This window comes from Pantherophis guttatus, chromosome 4 (assembly GCF_059756535.1).
Source record: "Pantherophis guttatus breed Tessera chromosome 4, ASM5975653v1, whole genome shotgun sequence".
Classification (NCBI taxonomy): Eukaryota; Metazoa; Chordata; class Lepidosauria; order Squamata; family Colubridae; genus Pantherophis; species Pantherophis guttatus.
In genome coordinates, this window is record NC_142066.1 from 31,628,417 (window position 1) to 31,642,343 (window position 13,927).

General features: G+C 41.0%; 1 protein-coding gene across 3 annotated transcripts in view; it reads right to left on the reverse strand.

The window, feature by feature from the left end:
• The window catches only part of GYS1 (glycogen synthase 1), a 41,946-nt gene extending 30,620 nt beyond the window's left edge, over positions 1–11,326 (reverse strand). The window contains exons 1-3 of one of the 3 annotated variants that reach the window (XM_034423305.2): positions 11,196–11,326; positions 10,059–10,242; positions 2,591–2,772 (exon numbers count right to left, since the gene is read on the reverse strand). In XM_034423305.2, coding sequence (XP_034279196.1) covers positions 2,591–2,772; positions 10,059–10,176 — 300 coding nt within the window. In that variant the 5' untranslated portion in view covers positions 10,177–10,242; positions 11,196–11,326. Of the gene's footprint in view, positions 1–2,590; positions 2,773–10,058; positions 10,243–10,429 lie in introns of all 3 variants that reach the window. The other 2 variants (XM_087891881.1, XM_034423306.3) reach the window with 2 other exon arrangements.
• Between the last annotated feature and the right edge of the window lie 2,601 nt (positions 11,327–13,927).

Genomic DNA, 13,927 nt, shown 5'->3' on the forward strand with positions numbered 1-13,927 from the left:
TGCCTTATAGGGGCGGAGAAGCTAAGGAGGGGCACCCTAAGAGGTCACGGGAGACATTGCAACTCTCTTGCTGAACCCCGGGCTTTTTTCCCTCTATGCCATGGGGAGGAGAAGAGGCAGCCTAAAGATGGCTGCCACAAAGCTGGAACAGCCAAGAAACACCTAAGAACTGTACTGGAGTGGAGTCGGTAAACAGTGTCTGGAACTGGGTGAGAAGAATCCTTTTTATTTAAAACTCAACTCCAAAAGAATATCCCGGAAAAGAGAGGCTCACTGCTATTTTTAAAAGCAGTGACTTAACATTTTGAGAAGAATTTCAAAATTGAAGGAAAAAGAAATCAAAGGAAGAAAGGCAAAGCCTTTAAAAATACAGAAAATTGGATTTCTAAATTGGACAGGCATTGTTTCAGATAGGCATTTCAAAATGCTGGAACTATTAAAAAAACTAACAACATCTTTATATTTTGGATTGTTTCCATTAAAATTGGATGAAACTGGTTAATATTGAAATTTGACTTATGAGTGCCAGCTGCTGCTAAAAGAAAGGCATAACATATTCCCAAAATCCTGGAAATACTTGGTTATTGGAGATTTAAACATGAGAATAAGAAAGACATTATTATTAAAGTGACCCCTGAAGGCTACAACACAAGACTGAACTTATAGAGGGACTTATGAAGGTTCTGGAAAAAAGTTTGGGATTATCCAGAGGAATAGGTCGATCAGCTTTGAGATGTAAAGATTTATGAATATTGAACTTTTTGAGAACTAACTTTGGTTTGAATATATGGTTTTTGGATTATTGGACAAAAGAAGAAAAAAAATAAAACTAAACGAGATGCTCCACCAGCAAGAAATAAGTGGAACATGGGAAGAAATGGTGTCGATAATTCAAAGTATTAAGGATACTTTGACAAGAACCTACAAGGAGATTATGAATAAAATACAGAGCATATATGAAAAGCTGGAGAACATGATACATAGGACAAGGAGTGACCAAGACGCTCAGGAAGAGGAGGAGCCAATTGAAAGAGCAGATGAAAAAAAACAGAACAGATAAACCAACAAATAAAACAAGATGACAAGAAGGAGATAACAAAAATAATAATGACTGATGAAATAAGCCAAGGGGAGAGTATTTTAAGGGAATTAAAAAAGGAACTGGCGTTGCAGGAATACTTTTTTTGAAGAGAGATGGGGGCAAGAATAGATATTTTGAAAATTAGACAATGGAAAATGGCAGAGAAGGGAGAAATGTTTAAAATGATTGGTCAAGAGGTGGAAACAGATCGAGATAAAGATCCAAGAGAGGAATATGGGAGGCAAGCTAAGAAACAAACAATTAAAGCTTTAAAGAGGGCAAGAGACGATAGATAGAAAGAGAATATTTTTAAATATAATAGTGGCATAATTAAAAGTTAGAATAGGGATGGAAACTAGAGAGAGGGGGATTAATGGAATACACATTTTTTATATAATAAGGTGAAGTAATAACAAGAGGGGAAAGCAGAACCTGAACGATGGTATTATAAAGTATGCTTGAATAATATGGCGATTGGCATAAAAATAACATATTGAAATATAGCTAAATAATGGAAGGTTACAACTTAACACGTATGTGTATTATTATTAGAATCATATAAGCTTGCTAAATGTAACAAATATGATTAATAATATTTTATTTGTATTAAAAGGAATGACACTCAGAATATAGTGATATGGTCAGTGAATAATGTTTTCCTACCTTTTTCAAATAATTTCTGGAATCTTGGAATAGTTTCTAGTTTTCTGGAACCAAGTGGGTCATTGCTGTGACCACATTCTGCAAATTTTGAGGTAGTCCCCTACTTACAACAGTTCATTTAGTGACCATTCAAAGTTACAATGGCACTGAAAAAAGTGACTTATGACTGTTTTTCATACTTATGACCATTGCAGCATCCCCATGGTCATGTGGTCAAAATTCAGATGCTTGGCAAGGTAACTCACATTTATGATGGTTGCAGTGTCCCTGAGTCATGTGATCACATTTTGCGACTTTCCAATAAGCAAAGTCAACGGGGAAGCCAGATTCACTTAACAATCATGTTACTAACTTAACAAATGCAAGAAAGGTCATAAAATGGGGCAAAATTCAGGAAACAAATGTCTCACTTAGCAACAGAAATTTTGGGCTCAGTTCTGGTTGTAAGTCAAGAACTAACTGTACTTTTCTTACAATGCCTTCATTTCTCCAGCTTATCATTTTTACATCTTTTCTATGCTTGGCATTATGTTGGTTAGTCCAAGAGGAAACAGCAAGCTGGATATGCATCTATGTAGATTCCTCAGAGACAAAGTTATTAATCTCTCGTCTCCTCTGATTTGAAATTCTTTCTTTGCAGCCTAAAAGTAGAGCTTTTACCTATCACCAGCTATCTAATATCCCTTTTAAATTAGAATTGCAATGAACTGAATTGAATATTCATGGTGTACCAATTTATCCATAAATTTTCCTCCCCAATAGAGGCAAGAAATTGTTTATGAGAATTAAGCCCACTGAGGCCCAAGTCCCACACATTTTTCTTCCCCCCATCCTGCAGTCTCTTACTTTACATCCTTTTGAATTCATGGAGTCAATGGTTCGGCGAATTGCAGGGTTGGGAGGTTCTATCAGCTCCACCTGTGTGCGCACATTCAATTCCAGGTAAGGTCCAATCAGGAAGTAATTCTCACCCCATTCATCCAGTGTAATCTTGGCTTTAGTTTGGATAACAGTGAAGATCCCACCAACTAAAAGAAGAAAGAATAAGGTATTTGTTTTTTTCTTGCAAGCTTGTAAATTATCCTAAGCACCCCACCTTAATCAAGAAGCTTTAGAGCAATGTAAATTTGTTGGTAATACAATTTTGCTGGCTAGGGAATTCTGGAAGTTGAAGTCCATACATCTTTATTTATTTATTTTATTAGATTTTTATACCGCCCTTCTCCCACTGGATTCAGGGCAACTCTTAAAGTTGCCAAAGTTGGAAAAATCTGCTCTAATAGATTTATTTAATGTAATTTATTCTTCTACATTGTATAGATAAGCTAACACATCCTGAATACGTGACAAGCAATATACCCTTGTTTAAAATAAATCTAAGAATGTAGAGATTTCAGTATCTGATTTGTCTATGCTCACTTGACTCTAAATATAAAATTCATCAGCGGTGGCTCCAGCAGAGACAAAGTAGTATATTTTTTCATACAATCCCTCTTTAATTACTGGAGATTTTGCTAATGCAATGTTTTCAACTATGCTGCTGAGGAATTCTAGGAATTGTAGTCACCCACTTATCAGATGAAGATCAAGGTAAAATGATCAAAGCTGAATTACAGCATTTTAACAATCTAAACATGACTTTAAAAATAACTTTGATTAATGCATGGGAAACTGGTTTGTTGTTGGCTATTGGCCCCAATGGCTGTTTCAGTAACTGAAATGAACTAAATATATAGAACAGTGATGGCTAACCTTTTTGCCATTGCATGCCAGGAGAGGGGGGGGGCGGGGGAGGGTCGCGCGCGCACGTGCCCACTCGCATGTGTGCGCAACCCCCTCCCCCCTCCGCTCCTGGCACATGATGGCCTGGTAGGCCCGTTTTTCTTTCTTACCTGGTTCCAGATCCTCTCTGTGTATATGGGAAGGGCGAAAACAGCCTTTCCCACTTCCTTGGAGGCCCTACGGAGGCTGAAAGGGCCCATTTCCCCACTCCCGGTGGGACAGGAAGTGATGTTTTTTCCTGTCCCCAGCCTCCAGTACCTCTCTAGGAGTCTGTAGGAGCCTCTCTAGGAGTCTGTAGGAGCCTCTCTACGAGTCTCTAGGAGCCTTTCTACGAGTCTGTAGGAGCCTCTCTAGGAGTCTCTGGAGGCTGGGGACAGGAAAAAATGTCACTTCCTGTCCCACTGGGAGTGGGGAAATGGGCCCTTTCAGCCTCCGTAGGGCCTCCAAGGGAGTGGGAAAGGCTGTTTTCGCCCTTCCCACATACACAGAGAGGATCTGGAGCCAGGTAAGAAAGAAAAACAGGCCTTCCCCACCCCACCCCAGGCCCTCCAGAGGCAGGAAACAGCCTGTTTCCCTACTTCTGGTGGGCCCAGAAGGCCCGAAAATCAGCTGGCTGGCACGCGCATGCGCCCCAGAGCTGAGCTGGAGTGCCCACTAATATGGCTCCGCGTGCCACCTGTGGCACGCGTGCCATAGGTTCACCATCACGGGTATAGAACTTCTAAAAACAATTTGGAAATCCATTTAATTTGTACAAGTAATTGGTGAGCCTTTGTGATTGCATCCCATTTTTATTCCATTGCACTGAGGGGTCTTTGTTAAAATCTCTGCCGATAAGTCTGTTTCCAGATTCCTTTTAAAGGGCTTTTTATTTCTATGAGATCTTCCCAAATGAGCAAAGTGGTAGAGAGTATCAAGGAGATTGGTTTGGCCTTTTAGTGACTTATGACATTCTAATTACAAAATAGATTTCCCAGAGAAGTTCACTTAATATCATATTTATGATTCTGCTTCAGGGGTGGGCTTCAGATCCTTTAGCAATGGGTTCGCTGCCCTGTTGCTGGGTCGGCTTGGCATAGTTGACTGCCTGCACCACGGGTGTGTGTGTGTGTGTGTGTGTGTGTGTGTGTGTGTGTGTGTGTGTGTGTGGAGGCGTTTTTCACCCTCCCCGGGCTCTGGAGACTTTCCTTGAGCCTCTGGGCGGGCGAAAACAGCTCCCACCAGGGTCCAGAGATCTTCCGGAGGCTGGAAACAGGCCCATTTCCGGGCTTCTGGAACCTCTGGTAGGCCCGTTTTTTGCCCTCCCAGACCCTCCGTGCAGCCCCTGCACTTACCTGGAATGATGAATGGGCCGTGTGGAGGGGCATGGTGGGCGTGGCCAGTCAGAGGTGGCATTTGGGGGTTCACTGACAATCGCCTGAACCCTGATGAACCCCAGGAGCCCACCCCTGCTCTGCTTCATGTGCAATTGTTTTATACTCTATTTTAACATTGTATTTTTGAGACACTTGACAGGTCCAGCTAAAATATTTCACCAGAAAGCAAAAATTAAATCTTATGATCAAATTAAAATTCTTTTTGTTCCATTCCTCTAAACAAACCATGGTTTTGTCATACCTGCACCCCACATAAAAGCAGATGGATTATGGAAGCAGGCAGGCTGTTATCAGTCATACCCAGCACAGAAGATTGCTGCAAGAGTAACTGAGTTCTTAGCCCTTTGTCTCTCTCCCTCTGTGTGTATGTGGGGGTGTCTGTCTTATGCTATACAACTCAGATAAAAGACCTTTCTTCATATATTCAATCTCCTCTGAGTGGCTGGACTCCAACTCCCTTCCTGGGAAGCAGGCAAACCCAGTCATCACTTACAAACCACTCTATTTACTTTACTCTCAAGGACCCTGGCTCCCTCAACTAAATTCTCCTCCCCTCTTGAGGAGCCTAAGAATCTTGGCTCTTTGCTTCCTCTTCCAAACAGGGAGTTTTACAGGAAAAGCAATAAAAACACTCACATGAATATTCTATGAGGGAAGAGCGATTAGGAAATAGCACTGCAGAACACAAGAACCTGAAACGTTGCAATGAAACCAAACAGAGCTTGGACTGTGTCTAGAGATGAAGGTTTAGAATCGTGAATAAACAGTAATGTCTTATTGCTGAGGAACTGTGTGCATTTAGAAAGATTTACCCAAATAATCATTAAGGCAATCTTTCCAGTTTGGGTGTCCTATATATGTGTCCATTTCTCCCAAAATTTAACAGTCACCATTCTATCTGGGAAATTTAGGAGTTGAAGTCCATACTTCTGGAGCATACTTAGGCTGGGGAAGAATCCTTTAATGGGTTCAATTGATGAGATATTTTCTTTATTATAGCAGAACTAGCTAGAAAGAGAATGGGCATTTTGCATTTTGCAATGAATTTGCTCTCAGAAACAAGAAAATGAAAAACGAAGTATTTTCCATGAAGTCCTTGGCACAATCCTTTAACCTTGATATTTTCTTGAAGGAACAATAGCCAGTTCATAGCTTCTGAAATCTTTTTCTGGGTCCCTATTAATCTCTCTCAAATGTATCATTGAGAAGAAATATCCTGCAATTCTCCTGAGGAAAAAACCCAAGAATATCTTAATTTAACTCAAATCCTTAATAGCACATTGTTCCCTTACCCACACTGCAACCCTAAACACTCTTCTAAAAAATGCTAAGCAAGGCTCCCAATTAGTAAATTACTCTTCTATTAGTCACTTTGTAACAAAAAGTAAGCACATGGCTTACTTACTTGATATGAAGCACACATCGTATCTTGCTTCCTGATTGCCTCACTATTCTCTCCTTCCTCTGCTGGTTCAGGATACTAGATTTTATGTTGTAAGCAACACAAGGCAGGAACCCGCCCTCTCAAAGTCCATAAGATGTCAAACACTCTTAACAGCACAACAATGAAAAAGACCAGATTAACTAACACATACTCTGCTAGAAAGACATTCCCTGAAGATGGGCTCTAGTAGGAGTCCGAAAGCTCAGAAGACAAAACCGCTGGTCCTGGTGACCGACCAGATTGGATTCTGCAACATTATACTGGGACATGTACATTTGCCTTCATTTGTAAGACTAGATTAAATTCGTTTTCAGAGACTTTTCTTGAGCTGCTGCCCTCAAACATCAGAAACTGCTTGCCCTCAAATGAAACAACTCTCTCTTCCAGACAAATTGATCTTTCACCTTGATAAAGATTTACGAGACCTTTATCTGGATTGATCTAGATAAAACATTTATCAATAATCCAGGTTTTGTTGCCATATCTCCTTGTCTGGAATTGCATTTATATGCTCCAGCCAGCCTACTTTACAGAGCTCTTGATGTGGGCACAAAGTTAAGGAAGGAAGCTCTCTCAAGAACTCAGGGAAAGTGGAAATACACTCATAATAAAAATAAAAATATTCTTATTTATTTAAATTGATGTAGGGCCTTTTCACTACTCCTTGGGAGCAAATGAGGTTGTTCTTAGGAGCAAATGAGATTGTTGGGAGTGCTGGTGACAAGCAGAAAGCAACTTCTGAAAAAAATATATGGAAAAAAATACTTTGCGAAATGGGAATAGCATTCCTTACAAGGGAAAAAGTTCGTCTGCAGATCAACACTTTTTTTTCTGACTCTTCTTTTCCAAAAAACGAATACTGTCCAATAATCATCATCCAGATAAGTTGTACAGATTCCACAATCCATATCCTTTAGGCTTTGGATGACAGATGTTACCAGAAACCAGCCAAAAGGATGGTCTTCAATGCTTCCTTCAACTGTCAAGCGATGGTCCCACCAGCTCCGGCTGGCCTTCCTACCATACATCAATTATATGATATGCTTTTCTAAGGCATTTTAGAACTAGGCAAATGAAGTACTCTCACATAGATATGACAGGGCATTGCTTCTCTCTCTATAGCTCTAGGCCAGTCTCACCTTGGAGCTGCAGTCAGTTGTCAACTAAAGGTCCAGAGAGGGGAAAATGAACAATAAGCTGAACTCTGTCCCATTTCTCTGGGTGCCTGCATCACACACCCAAGATTTCGTATCCTGCATTCCATGGTGAACGTAGCCTTTACTGAATGTATTTGCAATCTGTTCAGAGGATCCAAGGCTTCTCCAAGAAATATTCTTGCCTGAAGCAAAAAAAACCCTTATGCCTCTTTATTCTTACTTACTTACTTGGACATAAGTGATGAGAGAGTTCTGCAAATGATCACAGGGCGAAGGACAGAGATAGGCCACAAAATATGCAGGTAGCCTTTTCTGAGGGAACAACCGAGGCATCTACCTTGTGCAGAGGCCGAGATAGCCCTGAGTATCATCATCTTATTCCAATGAAGATCATCATCTTTAGTAGCAAAATGATGTCACCCATTGACAAGAAAAAGGCAACACCTGTGGTAAATTCAGGGAAAGGCCCTATGCAGATTTTTTTTAAAAAAATAGGAAAAAAATGTGGGAAAAGATCACAAAGTCATTCTACTAATAGTTTGTTGAGAAGGCAGATTAAAAACAGAGGAAATGTATGAAATTAAGGGACAAAAAGCTTGACCAGCAGAATTTCACGCTGCAACATTTAGTTGAAAATACAAGTGGTTGTCTAAAATATTTTTCTGACATGGTCATTCCTGGTGATAAAATATTTAAAGTGAAATGTGGCATTTCAAAATCTAATAGGTGTATAGTATATAGGTATGTACCTTCATAAAAAGGATTAAAACCCATTCTCCTTTGCAAAAATGACAGTACAAATTCCATTTGTATTGGCTTGGAAGTGAAAACCACTGGATTCAGCAGGATTCGCTGCATTAAACAGATTCTAGTTTACAATTGTTATCCACCAGGTCCCTGCATGCACCAACAATTCTGTAGACCATTTTGTTGTAGACCATGAGTTCTAATCCTGTTTTAGGCATGAAGCTAGGTGGTTGACATAGGCCACTAGGCTAGTCATTCTTTCAGCCCTAGGACAAAAGCAATAGTAAATCACTTTTAAAAATGTTGCCAAGTGAACTGCAAGGACTTACGCAGGTATTCAGCAGGAATCAAGAGTTACTCAAAGGTATACAGGCAAAAGCACCTTTTTACTGGTTTTGAGAATTAGAAACAGGACTATTTAAAAAGGATCCTGGGTTTCCTACATCCTGCGTATGTTCGGTGACTGGTGGCATGATCTACTCTAGAGAGCTTGGTAAAATAATCCAGGTAGAATAATCTTTAATACACTAAAAAATTCAGTATATGTCTGGGGCTCACTGGCCACCTGCTGTTCAAAGTAGTTATCCTGGGCTGTAGTTGAGAATCTAAAAGGATGCAGTTTCTCAAGGAATGAATAACATTTCAAAAAGTTTATTATGCAGGTGAGGTTGTGGTAGTGGGGGTTGTATGTATTTCACACACAGATATATTATTGAGTATACATCAAGAATATGCACAGCAGATGCTCAAAATTCAAGGCAGGCCGAGAGATCTTTAATTAGCTTCAAAAGCGGTTATTCCTAAAACAAGGGCATGAGAATAGTTTTATAGTAACATTGGTAGATATTCAGATTTACTGGAAAACCTTATCCTTTTTTAAAGAACATAGCACTCTTCTGGTTTTTTGACACAGCCACGTTACTACAGCGAAAGTCAGCCTGAAACATTATCCTTTGGATCACAGTGCCTTAAACTTCCAGATGTGTAGCGTCTGATTCCAGAAGAGGATCTTCTCAATGAACACACAGTGATAGCAGCTTGCTGAACTGGACTGCCCTGGAAATGTTCACTATAATAGGGTAGGGTCATCTCAGACAGCAGTAACCCATACATGAAAGATTTATGGATGGGAGGATCTGAGAACAACAAAGGGAGGGGAAAGGCCTAAGCCCTAAAGGATCTCCTAAAGTGCTGAGCAATGTTGCTTGGAAGGAACTGCAACATTACATGAACTTCCTGTCCCCCCAAATGAGTGTTTTTTAAAATACAAACCTTTTGCTTTAACATTCAGCATGCTGCTTAATCATTTTTAAAAAGAGAGACGGACAACCTGTTTCCCATATTTTTTTTGTCTCCATATCACGCCCTTCCACAATTCAATGAGTTGCCAACATACTGGTCGATTAGGCCTTATCGTTTACTATCTGCTCAACCAAGAGTCTTTGACCAGCAATCAGATAAGTCTTCGTTTCTACAGGTAGTCTTCAAACTTACAACAGTTCATTTAGTGACCGTTCAAAGTTACACTGAAACTTTGTGACTTATGTGACTAGTGACTTATGACCGATTTTCACACTTACAACTGTTGCAGCATCCACATGGTCACATGATCAAAATGATACTTGAATTCTGGTCTCAGTTCTTTCAATACTGCTCATACTTCGGCTTGCAAATAGCTCTGTAGAATCTGTTCCCAGTTATATTCCCACAAGAAATTCAGGCCTTCCAATTCCCAAATACTCTCCTCCCCCAACTTTGGAAACCTGATCATTTTCCCAAGATCTTCTTTAAAAATAGTCATCACATACCTTTATTGGCTACCTCCCAAGCCACTTCGAAAAGAATGGCATTATCAAGGTCAAGTTCATCTTCCCAGTCCTCTAACCCAGAGAGGGAGGTCACGGACAGGCTGCGGGTCAGTGGCATGGCCTCAAGAAGATGAAAGCAAGGGCAAGAAGACTTGGGGGTAGGGAGGGGGTTTCAGGGCCTAACCTGGAGAAAGAGAAAGGAAGACATGGTCAAAAGACAGGCCAACAGCTGCTCAGGACCATTGCAGCAGGTGGCATTTTAGAGCTTTTCTGCGTTTTAGTTCCTTGTTTTATCTAAACTTGCCCACCCCCCACCCCCCAATATGTCATGTGTCTGTCTTGCAACCTCGCCCAGCCAGCTGCTGGCCTACCTTGTTCTAAACCATTATAAGCCAATTTTTTTTCTCCCTCTGGCTCTTCCAACCCCTGATCTTTGAGATGCTTGTCTTTTAGTCTGGAGTAGCAGCAACAGCTGAGGGAAGGAACAGGGTAAGATGGTGGAAATCGCCTAGCCGGTGGGGGGGGGGGTTGTTGGTTGCAAGGGATTTATATCCTGGAACTTTCCAAAGAGGGTTCATTTGGGAGTTAGCCAAGAGACTCTATAAGATTCCTGGGCGCAGCCAGGAAAGAAGAATGCTAAATCATTAAAAGCAACTCTTTTAAGACAATGGGCTAAAAGCAACGATGGCCTCCCCCTCCCATCCCCGTTTGATACACTGAGCCCCTTATTTGGACAGGGTGACGTGCAAAGGAAAGAACAGGCAAACTAAGTTCCTTTAAGGAGCTGCAGGAAGCAGGAACGGGAGTGTGTGTGTGTGTGTGTGGGGGGAGAATTGGGGAAAGATCTCAGATTTGGGGAGACCAAATTTGTGCCTCTCAGTTGCCCGGGAGGGGAGGGTTTTGCGAGGGGGTTACACTAATGACAACGAAGAGGGAAATCAACGTCACAAGATTTGCAGAGGAGCATTGAAGCATTCAGTCCCGTGAGAAATCGGGGATGCAGGAAGGAGCTGGGAATGAATAAAAAGGTTGTGTGAATTAGAAAACCCAACAACCAGCAAGGTTCTTTGGGCCTTTTAAAGGGGATGGAGGACCCCGATGTCTTGGAAAAGTCTGGGGAAGCCCGCTCGCACTTACCTCTCGGGAGCCGAAGTCTAAGGACTCCCAAACCCCCCCCACCCAGTTCCACCGCTAAGACCACGCAGACCCCGAAGCCACGCCCAGGAGGTTGTTCCAAGGACTTAAAGGAGAAGCGTCACAAGAACGCGGGGGTGGCGGGGGGGGGGGGGAAGAACAGAATTGAGGCTTCCTGGAAATTGCTTTCGAAAGAAAGCCCAAAAAAGCAGGTGGGATATAAATGCACGGTGAGATCCGGAAGTAAAAAAAAGACAACGTGGTAGATGGGAAGTACAGGTAGTCCTCGACTTACAACAGTTCACTTTAGTGACCGAAGTTGCAACAGCAATGAAAAAAGTGACTTATGACCATTTTCCACACTGATGACCGTTGCAGCATCCCCGTGGTCACATGATTTACTTTTGGATGCTTGAGAACTGACTCCCAATTATGACGGTTGCAGTGTCCCATGCAGGGGTCATGTTTTGCCATCTTCTGACAAGCAAAGTCAATGGGGAAACTGGATCAACTTAATGACGGTGTTAACTGATTTAACAAACACAGTGATTCACTTAACACACGTGGCAAGAAAAGTTGTAAAATGGGGCAAAACTGACTTAACAAATTTCTCACTTAGCAACAGAAATGTTGGGTTCAGTTGTGGTCGTAAGTTGAGGGCTACCTATAATGAATGAAAACCAAGAGTAAAAATATCAGGTAGGGACAGAACAGTTTATTAAAAAATTGATTGTAGCTGAACAATGGGGGTAATGATGTGAAGAATCGATGTGAAGACTGCGGGATAAAGTTTGAAGGGAAAGAAGATTACTGGGTAAAAGGAAGTAACTGAAAAAATAAATAAAAAGAAATGGGGAGGCTAGAGAAAGATGGAAAGTCACAAGTAGATGGAGATTGCCAGGAAAATAATTTTTTTATTGTTGGGATATTAATAGTCACAGGGTAGAACAGATAAATTGGGGTACAAAATATTAACCCACATAGATTAATGAAGACAGTGTAGGCAGGACATCAGACCTGAAATGATTGATATGGTGGTAAGCCGAGTTATAAACTATGCAGATCTTAAAGCTGATATGAAGAACAAAGAACAAACAGGTAGTCCTCGTAGTACCTGGTATCTTGTAGTATCTGTTTATTTAGCGACTGTTCAATGTTACAATGGCACTGAAAAAAGTGACTTAAGACTGTTTTTCATGCTTACAACCATTGCAACATTCCCATGGTTATGCAATCAAAACATGGCCACTTGGCAACTGACTCATATATATGATGGTTGCACTATTCCAAGGTTACGTGATCAACTTTGATGACCTTCTGACAAAGCAAAGTCAGTGGGAAAGTCAGATTCACTTAACAAACATACTATTAACTTAACAGCTACAGTGATTCACTTAATAACTGTGATAAGAAAAGTCATAAAATGGGGCAAAACTCATTTAAAAACTGTCTTGCTTAGCAACAGAAACTTTGGGCTCAAATTGTGGTTGTAAGTCAAGGACTACCTGTATTTAGGTACTATTTTACCTCTGCTTTTATTCCACGGCCCTCAATGAGAAGCAATTAAGAGATAAACATTATAAAATTTGCCTGATTTATATTCTATGTCTGTTATTCACCCACACGATAGCTTAATTGAAAAGGCAAAATTTACCGGTTTCAAAACAGCCACAGAATGGGCAAGTTTCTAGGGGAAAAATGTGGAAGAAAAAAACACTATAGCTAGCTTATTTATACAAAACCTAAGAGCTGTGGCCCCATGCATGAGGTTTTATGCACCATAGAATTTATAACAGATTTAGTTGCGTGAGATTTTTATTTTATTACTTTTTTCATTTGTCAACCTTGCTTTAAAAAACAACACTTCCTCCGCGGTGGCCATGAAGCCACCCAGCATGTTTCACCCGAAGTTTTCTCAACTTCGTCGAACACATTTTTGTCAATGGTCTCATGTCGGACCAATAGGAAAGAGCCAAACTTCTACCAACCAGCTTCTACGAGAGAATTAAAAAGGCCCTCCCCTTATTTTCCAGGAAGCTTTCATTCGTTGGTGGAGACGGTTCGCGCCCTATGAATGATCACAAGAGCAGCCAATGATATCTGTTAGTTTATTAATTGATCCTAATTTCAACCAATTGCCAGTGTCTTTACCTATGAGTAAAAGGACTTCGGTCTTCTCAGAACGTGGAAGATGAATGTAAATCACTGAATTGGTATACTAATTACTACTCCTGCTATATTTGATTGACTACCAATGGCGTTATCTAAAATGGCCAACAGATCGCTGAAAAGCGAATGAAATATATTGTAAACAATTCGACCCCAAGACAAAAAAGTGGTTTAATAAGCGACGTTTTGCTGTTGAATGGCACTTCGATAACCAATCGTGTTTTCGGATGGGCATATTCATCTTCGAAGGCCATTGCAAGGAGCCACTGCTCTTTCCCTTTCAAAATAAATGGCGCCTCCTCCTTCCCGTCCTTTGTCATATTGCACTTCCCTCATAGTGGCATCGGTTGCAATACGAGGATTGAATGCGAACGCTCTTTGACAGCCACTTCAGGTAATCAATGCGCTGCTTCTTCCCGCCCCTTAGAAGTTAAGACACCAGAGGTTCGGAGAAACGCAGATATTTTGCAGTGAGTGACATCTTCGTACCTCCAATAAATTATCCGAGAAACTGCCTCTGTTCCTTATTGGTGAAAGCTTTCTTTATTTCACCAATGGCAATTCAC